At 41.9% G+C, this 17,511-nt stretch overlaps 1 protein-coding gene across 2 annotated transcripts in view; it reads right to left on the bottom strand.

The window, feature by feature from the left end:
• htt (huntingtin) overlaps positions 1-17,436 on the bottom strand; it is a 47,587-nt gene extending 30,151 nt beyond the window's left edge. The window contains exons 1-9 of one of the 2 annotated variants that reach the window (XM_002053948.4): positions 17,244-17,436; positions 16,159-16,416; positions 15,878-16,094; positions 15,340-15,469; positions 10,864-11,544; positions 9,874-10,467; positions 4,876-5,196; positions 3,872-4,821; positions 1,726-2,496 (exon numbers count right to left, since the gene is read on the bottom strand). In XM_002053948.4, the coding sequence (XP_002053984.1) occupies positions 1,726-2,496; positions 3,872-4,821; positions 4,876-5,196; positions 9,874-10,467; positions 10,864-11,544; positions 15,340-15,469; positions 15,878-16,094; positions 16,159-16,416; positions 17,244-17,311 (3,990 nt within the window). In that variant the 5' untranslated portion in view covers positions 17,312-17,436. The remainder of the gene's footprint in view (positions 1-1,725; positions 2,497-3,871; positions 4,822-4,875; positions 5,197-9,873; positions 10,468-10,863; positions 11,545-15,339; positions 15,470-15,877; positions 16,095-16,158; positions 16,417-17,243) is intronic. The other variant, XM_032438486.2, reaches the window with a different exon arrangement.
• Positions 17,437-17,511: the final 75 nt, after the last annotated feature.

Below are 17,511 nucleotides of genomic sequence, written 5' to 3'. Positions count from 1 at the left end.
TCATATAATTACAAAAAAAAAAAACAATTTTTTCTATGAATCCTCTTGATTCGGTTTCCTATTCTCGAAGTAACAAACAGTGAATGGTCAAGTAAAGTATTTACTATTAATTTGGAATTTACATTATAATTTGAATACATACAAAAATATTAAATGTGTTTTTCGGCGTTTTATATCACAAAATTGATGTTTATTGCTGCATTAATCTAGTCAATAAACCCTGATAAAAATAGAAATTTCCAATGCAAATTGGTACACAGATAAAAAAATATGTTACTGCTTTCAAATATATGTTCGGTTTGAAATATTTGGACGACAAATTAGCTATATATTTTACTAATATTTAGCCGAGAAAAAGATTTACATCTAAAATTATAATTAAAATAAATAATAAAATGTTTACGCCTCCAAAAATCTTTAAAAAAAATAGTACATTTTCCCACTTGTATTAGTACAACTTTCAACAATTAATTAATGTCTTTCAATCTTGAATAGGTTGTTCCTTAGGAAAGCTTAGAAAGTAGTCTCCTATGAACTGTGACTGAACTGTTTGCTCGACAAGGCTTAACAACCTTAGAATCTGTTAAAATAATTGTACTACATTTGAACCTAAACTCATTTCGATCTGGTACAAATTAAAATAATTTAATGTGAAAAGCTTTACAATAAATTAGTTAAATTAACCTTATAATCATCAGTATAAAGTTCCAATTTAATTGATTTTAATTTATTGTAAAGCTTTTCACTCAAAGCAAAGGATATTCAATCAAAGACTTTTCATACGCCCGAGAAGTGTCATTTCCTCTTTCACCAGGGCATGTGGCAACAGTCGTTGCTGCCCCACTCGCAGCGCACAATTGTTTGCTAAGTCTTCAGTCTGTGTACACGTACGAAGTACGTCCCTTTTTACCATTTAGCAAATTGCTTGGCTTTGTCAAAATAATAAATCAACAAATATAGAGTATATATAGTATACATGTGTGTATATGTATATGCATGTTTATAAATACTCTGCGAAAAACCCCAAAAGCAAAACAAACTGTCAGTCGGATCGGATCGTATTGGGGGCCGTCTGCAGAGATGCACAAAGAGCCACACTTCAATGCACAAAAGTTCAATAAGAGGATGTTGGCCACGCCTGGACGGGTGGCGAGGTCGGCGTGGGTGTTGGTTGGCGCACTTCAATTGCTTTTGCAGCCAGTTGCCAGGAATGCGGAACCAAAAAAAAAAGAAAACACTAAATATAATAGCTATCTTACACCGAAGATTTAATACTCATGTAAACGTGTGGCTTAGATATGCCCGTACATACGCAAGCTTTTTCGAACATGTAATATAGTGGTCCGCTTCGGATATGGCTGTGCAGCTTGAGAGATTAATAACACTCGTAATTATTGAGCTTGGGAAAGATAATTGAAAGAATAACGATTCTGACACATAAACTGTCTGAAACAGAATGACGAACCTATGAAACTAGTTTGCAGACTTGGCTATATCGACGATGATCATGATCTGGAATATATGCAGTTTATGGGATCGCAGATGTATTCTTAAATATGTAACACATTTCAAGACACAATTGTAATACCTTCTATAAGGGAATACAAAACAAAAATAATCTACACAATAAACAAGCCAAGCAGCCTCTGGCTTAGCCAGAGAGATGTGCTTCAGGTGCTTCCTCCTTTTTTTTATTTTTGGTAATAAGGCGATTTGACTGCTTACCTCATATGTGCAGACAATGTCCTTGTTACAAGCGGCCGTGCTCCAGTTGCAGGCGTCAGGCGTGGCTGGCCGATGACCCTTTGGCTCCAACTTAGAGTCGTTGTTGCTGTTGTTGTTGTCGTTGTTATTGTTGTTATTGTTGTCAAAGGCACTGTCGAAATTTGCGTAGTAGGAGCGCAGCAGAACGTAATTTAAATTGGAAATAACTTCGGCATATTTATTCTGGACCAACCAGTATTTATTGTGACGACACAATCGAAGTTTGTTCAAGAGCAATTTTGGTGAAATGGCAAACACACAGCAGGGGCCAGGCTCATTATATTGGTTGTTGCTATTGCTGCTGTTGCTGTTGTTGTTGTTGTTGCTGTGCTGCTGCATGCGCTTCGATTGCAATTGAAAATCATTCAAAAGAGCAGCTAGCAGCTCATCATTATCAGTGGCTGACGACCTGGCACATATCCTGGGCTCGTCTGCCCTCGAGTTGTCATCGTTAGAGTGCCATTGTTGCTGCTCTTGCTCCTGCTGCTGCTGCTGACTGCTTAAGGCATTATCCAGATTCTTTGGAAAAGTTTGTTGGGCAAATGTTTGGGCCTGGCCGGGACCCTTTTGTTGTCCACTTGGCTGCTGCTGCTGCTGCAACTGCTGTCGCTTCTGATGAGCATGATAATGACATGGCGGCCCTGTCAAATATTTGGACACCACATGCGGAAATATCTTATCGAATGCATTCAACGCTTGTATGACCACTGTGTGTATCTCGTCCTCAAAGCCCTGCAAATGTGCAAAAGCAAGGAAAATTTGGTTTTTTTTTTTTTCAACTAAATTTCTTCATACTTGGCCTCAAGAACAGACCAAGCACAGTCCAGACGCTGGAGCTCTGGCTCAGTTTGCGCTGCTAAGCGAATTTGTGTTTTATTGTTTGCACAAGCAAAAAGTTTTGCACAAGCAGATATGTTAGTGTGTGTGTGTGTGTGTGTGTGTGTACGAGCGTGTGAGTGTGTGCATTTTTAACGAATCTTAACAAGCTCTTCCTCGCCGAAGCGAAGCGAGCACTGCCAAAGGGCTATTGTTATCACAGTTGCCCTGCTCTAGGGAAGAACTCACTCTGCATACTGTATAGATGGTACGTATGTACATGTATGTGTATGTGGCAAGTGCCATTGAGACGGATTTGCTGGCATTATATGGGGCAGGCATCTAATGTGATTTTCAGCTGGCACGTTCTCGCCGCTTTTCAACTCGTTGCATAACAACATTGCATAATCAAATTGCGCTTTTGGGCGGGCCAAGTGCAATTTAAATTTTCGGCTGGCCACTAAATTATTGAATTCAATAAGAAGAACTCCCACTCGGACTTAACCCGATCCAAATGCCTGGCCACATACTATTTGTGTACCCAACAATTCTCAAGAGAGAAATCAATGTGCAAGTTATGCGCACATTCTCCATTTGGCTGCGTGTGTGTGTTTGTGTGTGTGGCTTTGGTGGCTTTGGCAGCGGATGCGCTGCTACCCTTAGGGGCATTTGCACTTGCACATTGCGAAAGCGATAAGAATTTTCTTTCTTATTTTCAAATGAAAAACAACCCGACACAAAATGCCGCCGGCTTAGCTGCAACTGCAACTGCAACGGCAACAGCAAAGGCAGCGAGTGCTGCAAAATATTCAAAAGGTTGCAGCAGCAGCCATTGATACGGACACGTGTCTGTGTGTGCGTGTGTGTGGGCCGTATGTGCTCGCCTGCATGTGTTAAAATATGTTAGCTTGTTGGTTTAACATAGAAAAAAAGAACGTACAGCGAAAAGGTGGAGGCGCATATTTATAGAATGTGGAAGGAGAGAACCAAAGGGCAGGGCAAACAACGCGGCGTATGCGTTATGCATAAGGTTGCCACGTGCGGCAGGGGCAGGTGCAAGCTTCAAGCAATGGGCAGAGATACGAGTATATATGAATAGATAAATGCATGTAGAGCATAGTTTGCCACATTAAGCTGTGTCAGATAAGCCACTCGCACAAACACGCACACGCACACACACACACACATACACATACACATACACACACACACTCACACTCAAAGTAGAACGCTCGTGGCGCCTGTGGCTATACAACACTATTGTTGCCAGTGTAGTGTAAATCTCGCATACCTTTAGCAAAATGGCCAGCAGCAGATGCGACAGCCCGAGTCCAGGCTGGAGTTGCAGGCTGCGACCGGCACTGCTTGCCTGCACAAAGTTGCCCACAATTTGCTGAACGCCGCCGCGCAACATGGGATCACAGTGTCCGTGATAGAGCAGCACATCTGACAGAGCTTGACCGCCAGCGGTTGCCTTAGGTGTCATCATAGGCGAGGGCGCTGCAATTGTATTCGTGCAACCGGTGCGACTGCGCATAGATTTGGTGCGCTTGGGCGGCAGCGGTGGCAGCGCCAATGGGGGCGCATCCTCAGAGGCAACTGTGACGCGATACGCGCTGCCTATGATCTCCGATCTAGATAGTTGACTATCGGGCACACTTGTCTGTCGTAGATTCGACGGGCGTCTAGCCTCTAATTGGCATTGCAGCAGCGCGGCATCTGCGCTGCGACTCAGCGTGGGCGATTGTTGCAGATAGGCGGGGCAGGTGCTGGGCCCAAAGTGATCGTCCTTAATCTCAAGGAGCAACTGATTATCTGCATTGTCAATACTTGATTCTAGCAGCGAGCTCGTCATTGGTTGACCAGCCAACGGGTCCAGCTCCGTGCTTCGCTGCGAGTTGTTGCTGCTCTGCGGACTGGAAGCCTGGGTGCTGTTGGCGCTGACTTGCTCGAGCAGCTGCAGCTCCTGCTCGCTGATCTCCAGTGGCAGTTGCAGCACACGTGGAGCCAGGCGCACACATTGCGCCATCACGGCCAGCGACAGGCTCTTGATGGAGACACGACTGACATTGTCCGGGTGCAGACCAGCCGCTTGGCCGGTCAGTAGGAAACGCGCGGCGAGCAGCCGTGAAGTGTAGTAGAGAAGGGATTGCTCCAGAATGCTGCCAATTTTCACGCTGATTAGCGCACGGCCCGATATCGTTTGCTTAAGCGGTGAGCTCTCCGCCAGAAAGGGATTAGCTAGCAGGATAAAGAATCTAATTAGTTGCTGCACATGGACAGCGGCTGACTTACCATTGGGCGTGCGACGCAGCTGCGGCTCCAGTTCAGACTCTGCTGCTGCAGTAGATCCCGGCACATCCATCAGCAGAGCCGTGGATGCCGTGTACGAGCCACTGGCCGAACCTGTAGTCTCCTCCACGGGCGTGGGCGTCTCTGTTATTGAAGGCTGGTGCTCCTGCAGCCCAGCTGCACTGCTGCTGGCCAACGAGCTCAACGAAAGCGTCAGGGAAGCCGTCGATGCTGCATCCGATTTATCAGTGGTTGGCGTCGACTTGGTTGGCGTGGATTTGGGGCCGCTTGATTGACGAAAGAGCTTACTGACCGACTCCGAGGCTGCAAGACAAAAAGCAGCTCAGTTGAGCAGTCGAAACTTTGCCAGATAACTTGGCCTGACACTAATGCTGAGCCCGAAGTTGGCTCAAGCTAATTGTAGTTTACCTCCCTGCCAGCTTACCTCAACGCGCCAGCCCACACCCCTACTCTCCTCGGGCACTAGCCATTCCTTGGACCGACCAGAACTTGTAGCCAATTACCAAGCACATTTGTCTATCGTGGCCGTCGTGGCTATTGGGGCTTTTAAGAATGCAACAAAACGGAAAATGTTTGTAAACTTTCTAAACACGAGAAGGCAATAAAAATAAAGTCCTCTCTCCCCCGCCCGAGCTTGGTCCGTCTGAAAGCTCTAAAACTATTCACGTGAGCTGCTGATCATACCCTTTATGCATCATTTTATAGGTACTCAAGTAAATCGTTCCTTAAAATTTGATTGAAAATCTAGAAAGGGTTTGCTTATATGTATGTCATTTACATGAATCAGAAAATCATATCAAAATGGAAGAACAAATAAACAGGGTATCTGCTAATCGTGCATTAAGAGTAAGAGCATACTAAGTACTCCGATTCTTTTTTCCTATATAGTCAACTTGTGCCGCACATTCTTATCCTTAGCTGCAGCTATTGCTATTGGAAATTAATTGAAAACTCAAATTTTATAGTACACATAAGTTAAGCGAGAGAAAAGAGACAGGAGAGAGAGAGAGAGAGAGAGAGAGAGTAAGAGAGAGGCAAGAGAAAGGGACAGAGAAAGAGAGGGAGAGGCCGCCACCATTGACCGCAACCGCACTTAAGTTGGCTTAAAAAATTGTTTTTATTTAGCTGCTGTATCTGTTAGTTGCTGTTGCTATTGTCGTTGTTGTTGCATTTTCTAATGGATGTACCAACCGCATGCAACGCGCTGTAAAATTAGAGCAACATTGCAAAACGGAAAAACAGAAACTTCCGTTGAAGATCTGGCTGGAGGTGGAAAGTGAACTAATATGCAGTTTATGCTAGGATAACACAAAGATGGCTTGCACTAGAGTAAGATTTCAAACAAAGTTATAAGTTACTTCCGCGCGGATCCGAGGATTAGGGTGAAGAGAAAGTTATTTATCGAAATTTCTTAATGGAGCACGATAAGATAAGGTATAGGTTTTAGGTTTTATAAGCTAACGAGGGAAATGATAAGCAGCTAGGACGGTCCACTATACACTTTCTGAACACCCACAAGTTTTAATTTTAATATTATATAAAGCTTACATTCGTACTTAAACCAAAGCTAGCTCAGGGAACTTATCTTGAATTTTATAGGCAGCCAATTAGCGGGTTCATTGCGTCCATAAAGCTAACCAAGAACTAACCAACGGCACTCGCAACACGATACGCGCTGAGTTGGCTTCAGTTTTTATGAGTTGCCCCCGACATATACCCCAAAATACTTGCATGCATGTGCTCTACATGTTTGTAATTCTTTTGGATTGTCTGCTGCATTTTATGCTTTAATAGTTTTAGTTAAGCAGTGAAGGGCGGGAGCGTTACGCCCCCCAAAAGTTGAGTGCCACAAATTGAAACTGTTATAAAACGGCAGCAGCAGCAGCCCCGAGAACTTTTTGCACAGTTTTGTTATTTAAAATCACGTTAAAAATAAGAGCAACAACAGCAAAATGACAAATAAAACTAGCGGGCGTACATATGAGTACACATACTCAGTAAAAAAAGATGAGGAAAAACCTCCCTAAAAGAAAAACACAAAAAAAAGGCAGGGGATAGCGAAAACCGCGTAGGAAACGTGGCAGTCACGAACGGAAAACGCGCAAGAAGAAGAACTGGAACTGTTTGCAGAAATGTGAGGGAAATGTGGGCTGCCACTTTATGGGTGACACATAACCAGCCAAAAGACTCGCCTACTACCCACAGCAGCATATGCAAAGTAACCGAAAACAAAAAAAATTGTTTATGAAAACAGGGAAAGAACTTGCGATATAATGAAGTTTGGATACACTTGTGAGCCGAATTTTTCTGGGAAATTTCGTTTGCATACATAATATAAATCTAAACATATTATTTTTTTAAAAAACTATTTTCAGCATTTTCACAGTGAATGAATATTCGCAATATAAAATAAAAAATAGCCCAATACTACTTATAGAAAAAATTGTAACACAGAATTTTAAATTTTAAATTTTATACAAATGCGACAATTCAAGCTTCAAATAAAACACGGCCCAAAAGAAGTTGAAAGCCGAGCTTATAAACCATCCTTTTGGCGGGGCGTGACACTTTTCTTGAAATTATATCAATAAATATTTCGTTTGTACAATTGCCAAAACAAATTAATTAATGCCGCAACGTAGAAAAAGTGATTTGTTTAATAAAAAACTTACTCTTAACAACTTGTTAGTTGTATTTTTATGCATTAACCAAATCTTCATCCAAACAAAATGTGATAAACATGATGATCTGGTCAACTGTTAGGGCATACAAATTGCAGGATTTGGTGACGCTCTTTGGCTGCGGTTGAAGATTGGCGGCGGCTGATATACATATGTATATATAGAAAAAAGTCAACAACAATAACTAGCAAGAGGGAGTGAGGCGGCAGCGTAAAATGGCTGATAGCGCATAAGTGCGCAACAACAACAACAACAACAACAAAAAATGCAAAGCACAAGCAGCTAAATGAACGCTAGATCCTCTGGCCTAGCTCGCAATTCTGGCTGGCTGGTTGGCAATGCTAAATAAACTAAAACACCCACAAACAGGCACACACATACATACACACTCGCACACATACACACATACACACTCACACAAGCACACACACACACACACACACACACACACAGTGACATAAGATGTAAGCTTGCATACATGCAATTTGAGTAACCGCATTTTATCACGTAACCCATTTGTCTTAACCACTTTGTTGCCAACTTGCAGTGTGATGCTTTGGCCAAGTGGCAGCAGCATTCGCGCAACTAAAACAGCGCAGGGAAGGGAGCGACAAGGGTGGGAGATGGAGCTGGAGGTTGTCCTCGCATAGGATTGTTCGCGGTAAATGCATTGCCATGTTTCAAGCTTAATCCGCAGCCCACACACGGACAAACAGACTATCAAACAGACAGACAGTCAGAGAAAGAGACGGCGAATTTAAGCCCAACATTTACGTCAAGTAGTTGCTTAAGCTTTCTTTTTACATCTTTTTTCTTTTCTCTTTGCTCTTTTTCACACATATATTGCCGGCTCTTTCGCTCATAGCGCATAACATATAGCGCACTCTCTCGCACGCACATACAATTCATTCGTTTAATTAGTGCTTCCGGCTCTGTGCGCAGCATTTCCACTGCTTATTAACACGAGCACACCCAAACATCAAACACATGCACGCACACACATAAGACAGGACACAGCCGCCTACCGTATCTCTTTATTTTTGCCACTTTTTTTTTGGGTTCATGGCAAAATCTTTTGTTGACTACCTGCAGGCGCAGTACGCACACACACGCACACACACACATGCACACACAGATACAAAGAACTTGTTGTTACTAACAAATCGAGACGTGCTGCCATTAGCGAATGAACGCATGCATTCAAATATGCATTCATCAACTGTTTATAAGTTTGAACAACTTTGCCGTTTTCTCAATCGAAATGAATTCAATTCTCGAATGGCAAACATTGTTTGCTAATGCTATTGACTTTTGTGTTGCTGCTGTTGTAATTGTTGTTGTTGTTGTTGCTGCTGTTGTCATGTCAACAGACGGGACACAAAAGCAACAAAAAGTTGCAAGCGACGCGCAGCCACTGAAGCGACAAATGATGCATGCAACTTGCGCCTCGCCGCGCCGCGCCGCGCCTCGTCTTGCCTTGCCTCACCCACTCTATCCCTTTACCATCTGCATCTATGCATGCTGCTCTGGACTGGCAGTAACTCGTTCGAGCATTGCCTAATTTAATTTAGTTGCTGCTCTTGTTGTTGTTGACTCCACAGGGAGCAGGCAACATAGTGCACAACAACAACAATTACGCTTCATTAAATTGCAAGTGCAATTGGCAAAAGGCAACATGCAAATTTAGTAGCCAACTTGTTGTCTGCCTCTCCGGGCCTCTATAACTGTCTCACTCTCGTTCCATTTCTCTCTCTCTCTCTCTTTTTATCTCGCCCTCTCTGTGCCCGCACTCTGCTGCAATTATGCAAATAATTTGATTGCCATGCACAAATATTGTAAATAAATGCGGTGAAATGGAAAACAAAAAACGGCAGACCGCGAAATCCAATAACATCAAATGAAAACTGTTTTCCAATCGTCCGTTATTTGCGTTTTCAAGTACAATAATGAAATATATGTGTGTAAGGCATATGAAATCTATTCTCAACTATGAAATACGTACTTTTTCATTTGAGATCTGGAATTTGCATAAAATGCATAAACGATATTTAAGGATATTACTATAAATTCGTTAAATCAGCTATTACGTTTTACAAATAATTATTAAATCTCTTATAAATGTTCAGAGGTCATGTTATTTTATATCCCTAAAAAACATATTTACATTTTTATGAGATATCCATACTTTGCTCTAAGTTCAGCTATATTTCCCATTCATCATCATGATATACCCTTCAAACTTTTTGATTTAAGAGGTATCAAAACACAATAAAGTTATGTATTGGCATGAACAACTCACCTGCATTTGAATGGGACAACAAATTGTTGAAGAATGTGCCAATTGCTGTTGCATCTGGCATTGACTCTGCTGACTCGTTTGTTGATGTTGCTGTTGCTGTTGTCGTTGTTGTTGCTGTTGCTGCTGTCTGTTGCTCTCTGACGCCAGCAATTGTTATTTCCGCATCGAAATCGATGCTGTTGAAGGATTCATTGTCGATGTCACTCAAATGCTGGGATCTGTCATCGCTGGCAAGCAGATTCTGTAGCGACGATTGATGCTGCACGGCCTGAGGTTTAGGCATTGATGCAACATCCACATTCACATCCACAGCTACTGTTGTTGCTGCTGCCGCAGCAGCTGTTATATTTGGCATTTTCAATGCCGCTGACACAGTCGGTTGTGCCTCATTTAGTTGCGAAAGCCTTGTGAAGCCATCATCGTACTCATCATCCGCAATGGCACTTAGCAGCTCCATGTCATCGTCACCATCATCGTCGTTATCATCAAGGGCCTGCTGGTGGAGTTCATCCTCATCTGATGTGTTGCTTGCCACGCATTCGCTAATGCTTCGTGCAGCATTTCTAATTTGATGTCGCGATGTTTTTTTGACTGCTGCGAGGTGAAGGGAATTCGCATTGGGTTTAGCTTTACAATTTGTGTAAACAGTTGTTGTTGTCGCTGGCGGTGGCGAATGCAAATTTCCCGTTGACCTCATTTTGCATGCGCCGCCGCCTAAAAGCATGCACTAATAATTTTCATATGTGCATTGTGTGGGCCTGGCGGTGCAGTGCAACGCAGGGGGGGGAGGGGGGGAGTAGACTATGTGTGACAGTGGCATTGCTCACTTTTCTTGATTTCGGTGCGGTCTATCTGTTTGCTTGTCTGTCTGTCTGTCTTTCGGTCTGTCTGCTTGTCAGTCCGTCAGCATGTCACTGTCGCACATGACTGCACACACTCTTACACACACACACACACACGCTCAACTAGACTCTGCATTATTTACTTTACCTTCATCAGCAGCGGAACTTGCAGCAGCATCTTCCTCGGTGTCAGCATCATCAGCCGTGGCATTAATTCCCACGACTCGCAGCGAGTTGTTGCCAATCTGCAGTTGCTCCTGTTGTTGTTGTTGTTGTTGACACTTTTGCTGCTGCAGTTTGGCATTCGAATTCTTCGCCATTTGCATTTGCCTTGCTGTACCGCCGGCTGCCTGCTCCTGTTGACTTGTACCCACTTCGTAATTTTTCAATTGGAATATTTGATTTTTTAATGATTTCCTTCGCCGCAAATACTCATTGTGCTCCAGTTGTTGATTGCACAGCAGTTGGCGCAAACTTTGCGCCAGTCCGCCAAAGCCTGCCTGCCCCGACGCCTGTGTCGCAGCTGGTGGGCCATCCTGTAGCGCCTGGAGTATGCCATTGATGACCTCCAGTGCAGCATTTATGATGGCGTGATTCGCTGTGTGCTGCGTGCTCAGCAGGTGCAAACAATAATCATAAATTTCAATAATTTGCCGGCAATCGGACGCAGCTGCCAGTTGTTGTTGCTGCTGTTGTCCGGCATCCACCACGGAGTCGCCATCATCCTGGTAATCCGACGAGTAGCCGCGTATAAGCTGCGGCAACAGCAGACGCAGCAAACCCAAGGCGCCTAGCACGCAGCTCGTTTGTTGATCCATCAGCAGCATTTCTGGCAGGATGAAATCAGGTGAGTACAGGCTATCAGTAAACTGTATATAAATAGCTATAGACAACTTTTGGTTAATGCCTTTTGTTCGGCGCACAACTTACGGTTGCTGCTGCCACAAATTAAAAACGCAAACTCAAACTATGCAGCGCATCCACAAGCATACAGACATACACACTCCCACATACCTTTGGCCAATTGCAGTTCATATTTCTTTGGTAACTTTTTCGCACTCTCTCGCCCTCGTACGTTTTGCAACAAATTGCCACCAATTAAATTTATCTCATTGAAAAGTTTTCATCTTATATTTATAGACTTTGCGTCGTCACACACATTCCTGCACACACACGCGCCCACATAGGCTGCGCTGAATGCTTGTGTGCTCTCTCTTTTTATTACGTATACGCCACCAATCACAAAATGCCATGTTGCAACTTTGTTACTCAATTAGTTTGCCGTTTTCCTTTGGGTTTCCCGCAAAATTGAAAAACACTTTTCGCCGTGCCGGAGCAACTTTTATATGACCCCATCCAATTGACTTTGGGCAGCAGCATAAAACTTGTTGCCCATGTTCCATGTGTGTATCAATTAATTGTGCCCATAAGCCGCAAAGAACTTAGGCCAGAGTTAAGATGAATTCAGCTGCTTGAGGCACGTTTAAGGCACTCAATTAATGCCTGATAAGGCGCGAGGTGTTTAATCTCACAAATTAATATGAAATGCGCAGTGCAATGCCTGTCTAGCTGGGAAAAGTTTTTCATGCCACATTTTTATCAGTTGACGCCTGAAATATTCAACTTGATTGAGTGGCACTTTTGCAGAAGCTGCCTACCTAGCTGCCACACATTTAAGAACTGCCACATTCCCAACGTTGCGACAATTTCGACAATGGATTGCATGAATTATATAAAATGGCACAGAAATGAGCAGCACTCAAGCTTATGAAATATTGAAGATGTTACGTTTGTCAGAATATTATTATATGTTTTGTTTGAGCCGTTTACTTTTGATTCAAGTTAAAAAAAAAAAAAAAATATTATATTAAAGTACCTTCTAATAGCAATAAAAATTAATTCATTTAAAAATAATCATTAACTGTTTCATGCGATATTTGCTCATGCTTATTTCTCGCCAAAAGAGGAACACACTAAAGTATGAAGTATGCTTATATAAGAAAATGAAAGTTGCGTAGAAAGGCGAATAAGTGCGAATAAGAGAAAGATAAAAAAATGAAGACTTAAAGACACTGAATAAACTAGGTAAAAAAGAAATGCAAGGAGGGAATTCGGAGCGAAAAAATGGTATAAAAAGAGAGAGAAAAGCAGCGATTGAGAGAGAGAAAGACAGAAAAAGAGCAGGCAACGAAAGAAAGAGTAGGTCAGAGAGTAAAAGTATGTCCGACAGAGAGAGAGAGAAAGACAGGCAAAGAGATTAACAATGGGAAAAAGAGAAATAATGACAAGAGATTAAAAATGAGAGATAAAAATGTTGGGCAGGGATTTATGAAAATCGCATAGAAAGGCGATGTTTTTAAAATTACTGTTGATCGTTTGTGATCGCTTTGTTCATAGAGATAGTCATGGATATAATTAATGCTAGATCTATACACATAATATTGAAGAAGATGCCGCCCTTTGTCTCTTACGTACGCTTCTATGCTTTATTATTTCCTTTTAGCACTACGCTTTGTATTATATATCGCTGAAAAACCATACTCCTTAATACTTAAAAGAAGTGGATTGTGCTTTTTGCCCATACATCAAATCATTAAACTACAATCAAATTATAAGTGTTCAGAAAAGAAAATAAATGGAAGTTGGATAACTTGTTAACTTGGTCAAATTGTTTACTCGGCTGTTTATGTACAATTTGGTCACTTTTGTTTTGCAACGAATCGCCGCGACAACTGCTGTCTGCATAAATTTGGAGCTGGTGTTGTTTGCTGGCTGTTTATAAAGTTGATTATCCTTTTAAAGCTGCACAGGAATGAATATCTGATTCAATTTCGCATGAATTATTACAGGGAAGTGTCCAAGTGCATAAATTTCATTTTGCCTGCCTTACAGCCTCAAACAAACAGACAAACAGCAGAAGCTGCGGCAGCAGAGGGTGCAGCAGGAGCAATAGCGTTAAGGACCTTACTCCTACTGAGTGTTTGTTGGGGCATGCCAAGGCGCAAGACACAAGATTGCGGCGTATAAAAGGGGGTTGAGAGGGGGGCGTCAGTGTGTTGCAAGTGCTACACTGATGGCTGCCATAAAAAGAGGCGGCAGACTGTGCACTGAGTAGTTGTGGTTTTTGTTGTTGTGATTGTTGCTGTTGTTGCTGTTGTTGCCACCAGCCATTGTGGCATGCACTTGCCGAGCAGTGGCTGGAAGTTGACACAGCCACACAGGCCAGAAGTTGAAGGAGTTGATTTGAAGGTAAACAACTAAAAAGCTGAAAAGCGCAATGTAGCACAGCCCAGAAAGATGGCATTCCACATACAGTTAGCATTAGATGCATAAATTTACCTTCTGACCGTAAAACCAAATTCGAAATTTATGGGTATTATGGTTTTTTTTTTGGGTCACAAATGCAAATATAAATTGTTTAATGTAAACAAATTGTGTGTGTAATTGTATAAAGTTTTGAATTTGATTTTTAAATCAACACAAATACTTAGGCACTTGAAGTGCACCAGTAAAAATTGCAATCTATTCCTAAATATGAAAATGCTGCGCATTTACCTTTACGCCATGTTTGCCAATAAAGCGTTCTATGAAAATTCAATAAAAAATGATTTGTGCTGCAAAAATTAAAACTTATTCTAGGTATTTTTGCTTTTTGTTATTCGAAATTTATACAATGCACTTCTCTCGTTCGTGTGTAGTTGGTATGATTTTTGTTGGCAGTGCAGTTATTGCTGCAGTTGCCAGACAAAAATAGCTAAATAAAAACTGGCTCGTTTCCGTTGTCTAAAATCGAAACAAATTCGTAAAAAATATCCACACACATATATGCATTACATATAGATATACTTGGCAATGCAGCGCATGCAAGAGGTAACCAACTGCAATATAGAAATATAATTTATATCAACAGACATTTCAGTTTTAGCTGCGGCTGCCTCGCGCACTCACCCAGGCACACACGTACACACACACGCACTCACATACACACAGCAGACAGACAAATAAACACCATAGAAAATGCTCTGACTGACTGTGATTGCATTTACAGTTAGTTTGTATAGTCCTCAACGGACCGCACCCAAACCTAAACTCAAACTCAAACCTAAGCCCCATGCCCCATGCCCCATGGCCCAAGCCCCGTAAAGTCCACAATGCGCTGGGTTGTATATTTTGAAATGGTATTTTCAATGGATTTGTGGCTTTTTAGAATATTAAAAAATATTTCAAATGCACACACATATATTTACATATATGTGAATGGTCTATAGGTATGTGGCACTTGGCATTTGGCGCGTTAAAGCCGTTACACGCTTTTTAAGCACAGTTTTCATTATTGATGAAACTAAAACGATTTTTTCTGTTTGCATTCGGTAAATGCGTCAAATGGTAAGCAACAACAGCAACTGTGATTGCAACAACATTTGGCTCACGGATTAGTTTAGAAAACAAACAACAATTGAGAACAAAAAGCAATTCTAAATATTCGCACAAATAAATGCCACAGCCGACAGCTGCATTAACAATTGATACACTTGGTATTTTCCATGATATAGATATATATGTATATATATTCTATATAGAGACGTGCACGTGCACACTTCATATCCGGCATTTGTTGGCTTACCAATCACTTTGCTCAGTCCATGCCTGGCCATAAGGCTTCTATTGCGCGCATGCTCAATCAAACTGATGCAATTTTGTGCCGAGCAGCGACGCTTCACCGCGCAATCCGAGCTGATGTTGCCAAGGAATGTCTGCAATCAAAGAAATTGAGAGATGTGAATCAACAAATCGACATATAGCGTGGCACGTTCCGGCCAATTGGGAGTCGGGCAAGCAATTGAGACAGACAACCGGAAGCCTCTGATACACAAATGCTTGCAAGCTCGGCTAATTTAGTTGATTAGAGTTTAAGACTCAAGGCACATTGACTTAAAATACAATTACTTTTAAAAGACTAGTTTAACTCGACAATAATATTAAAATTAAACTGATATCCGATGCATATTACAAAGCCCAGTTTAATGTACTCCTTAAAATAAACAAAATTATATGGACAGGGACATTCCTAGTAGAATCTATGTTCGAATCTCAGCTCGACTAACTAACTAACGACTTACTCAAGCTAACTATAACTATCTGGCATTTTAACGCTACTTTACCTCAAGCAATTTGCACGTTTCGCTATCGTTGAGACCCTGCTGCACGTAGCGTCCAAAATGCTTGACAAAATCGCTTAGTGTCTCCTGGAGTAGCGTCTCCTTGCGCTGCGACATAATGGATATGCATTGCAGCAGGCGCACAGCATACCATTTGATGTGCTTCTCCTTGATTTGCGGCGCATAGTATGCAAACAGATTCAGACATATGCGCAGCGATCTGGAAAGCGTACAGAAGTTAAATTAGTTATCGAGGTTTTAAGTATTTATATGGCCGAACTTACCGCTGATTACCGTTCCGCTTGATTTCACCATATAAATCCATCAAGATGCGACTGACGCGCGTCTTTTCCAAGGCTCGAAAGATTTTGTTTAGATTCTCCTCGGCGCTCATGCGCACCACCGAATCGAAATCCTCGCAAAAGAGCAACAACACATTGGTGGCTGTGCCACAGTGTGCGGCATAATTGATGTGACCGGCCAAAGCTGCTGACATGATGCACTCGGCAATCTGCTGGAAGCATGCAATCTTTTGCTTTTGGCTAAAAAGAGTTTACCATATTGTGGAGTTAATAATGCGTACAATATATTTAGACGGGTGGCACGTTGAAAAAGGGTTTTCCTATTGATGATTGCCTACAGGCAGAAAATTGCCAGTGCCTATGTCGAGCAAATAAAGAAACTTTTTTACATAAACTCAACATCAGCTTCAACTTTAAGCCGATTGTTCCTATAAAAACCATATGATTTGATAATTCGATTCTGATGAGATTGCATGGAACAGAGTAAAGCTCGATAAGTTTGTTTCTGTGCCAACTATGCGGTAATGTAATCCGATCTGCCATATATGCAAGGCTATATCGCAACAGCTGTCAGGAATGATCAAGAATATGCACACTTCGGATGTTTATAAATTTACACAATCTACAAAAATGTATTGCTATACGCTGCCTTGATCAAGTTACCAAAGCTTAGCTCTTGGACTTGGAGCAACTACGTGGTAATGTTTAAAATAGATCTATGACAAAAAACCTAAGAGAATCAATAAATATAAGCCTGTTCTATTAATAGTCAACTTATTTTTCTCGTATCCATACTTTTATAGTTCACTGTTAAGAGTGCCCACTGTAAGCCACTTATTGCACAGGTATTTGATGACGTCATTGCGAAGGTGCAACCCGCTGTGCTGGCTGTTGTTGAGCACTGGCAGCAACACATTATGTTGTTTGATCAATATCAGCAGAAAATGCTTTGAATGCCGAATTATAATGCAATTTGCAGGCACTTTTTTCCTTTGCGCAATAACAAACTGTTGCCGGTCCGTTTGCAGCCCCAGTGTAGAAAAAAAAAAACACAAACAAACGCTCACCTGCATTCTGTATTACGCAGTTGGTCCACATGGCCAGTGAATTTCTCATAGGCGCTGGACTTGTCCATTTTGTTGAGCTAAATTTGATTCTATTAATTATGCATTTATCACATTTTGTTTATATGCAAACGTTAAAATGAACTTGATTCGCGAAATTTTCTTTGTTATGATACTTCTTCTTGCTGCTGAGAGCGCAGCGAACATATGTTTAATGTGCGCGCTGGGCAGCACTAAAACGCGGTGCTGCCAACTCACGCAGGAATGACAG

Source organism: Drosophila virilis, chromosome 2 (genome assembly GCF_030788295.1).
Source record: "Drosophila virilis strain 15010-1051.87 chromosome 2, Dvir_AGI_RSII-ME, whole genome shotgun sequence".
Classification (NCBI taxonomy): domain Eukaryota; kingdom Metazoa; phylum Arthropoda; class Insecta; order Diptera; family Drosophilidae; genus Drosophila; species Drosophila virilis.
The sequence above is the reverse complement of the archived record's forward strand: the minus strand, read 5'-3'. Positions and strand labels throughout refer to the sequence as shown.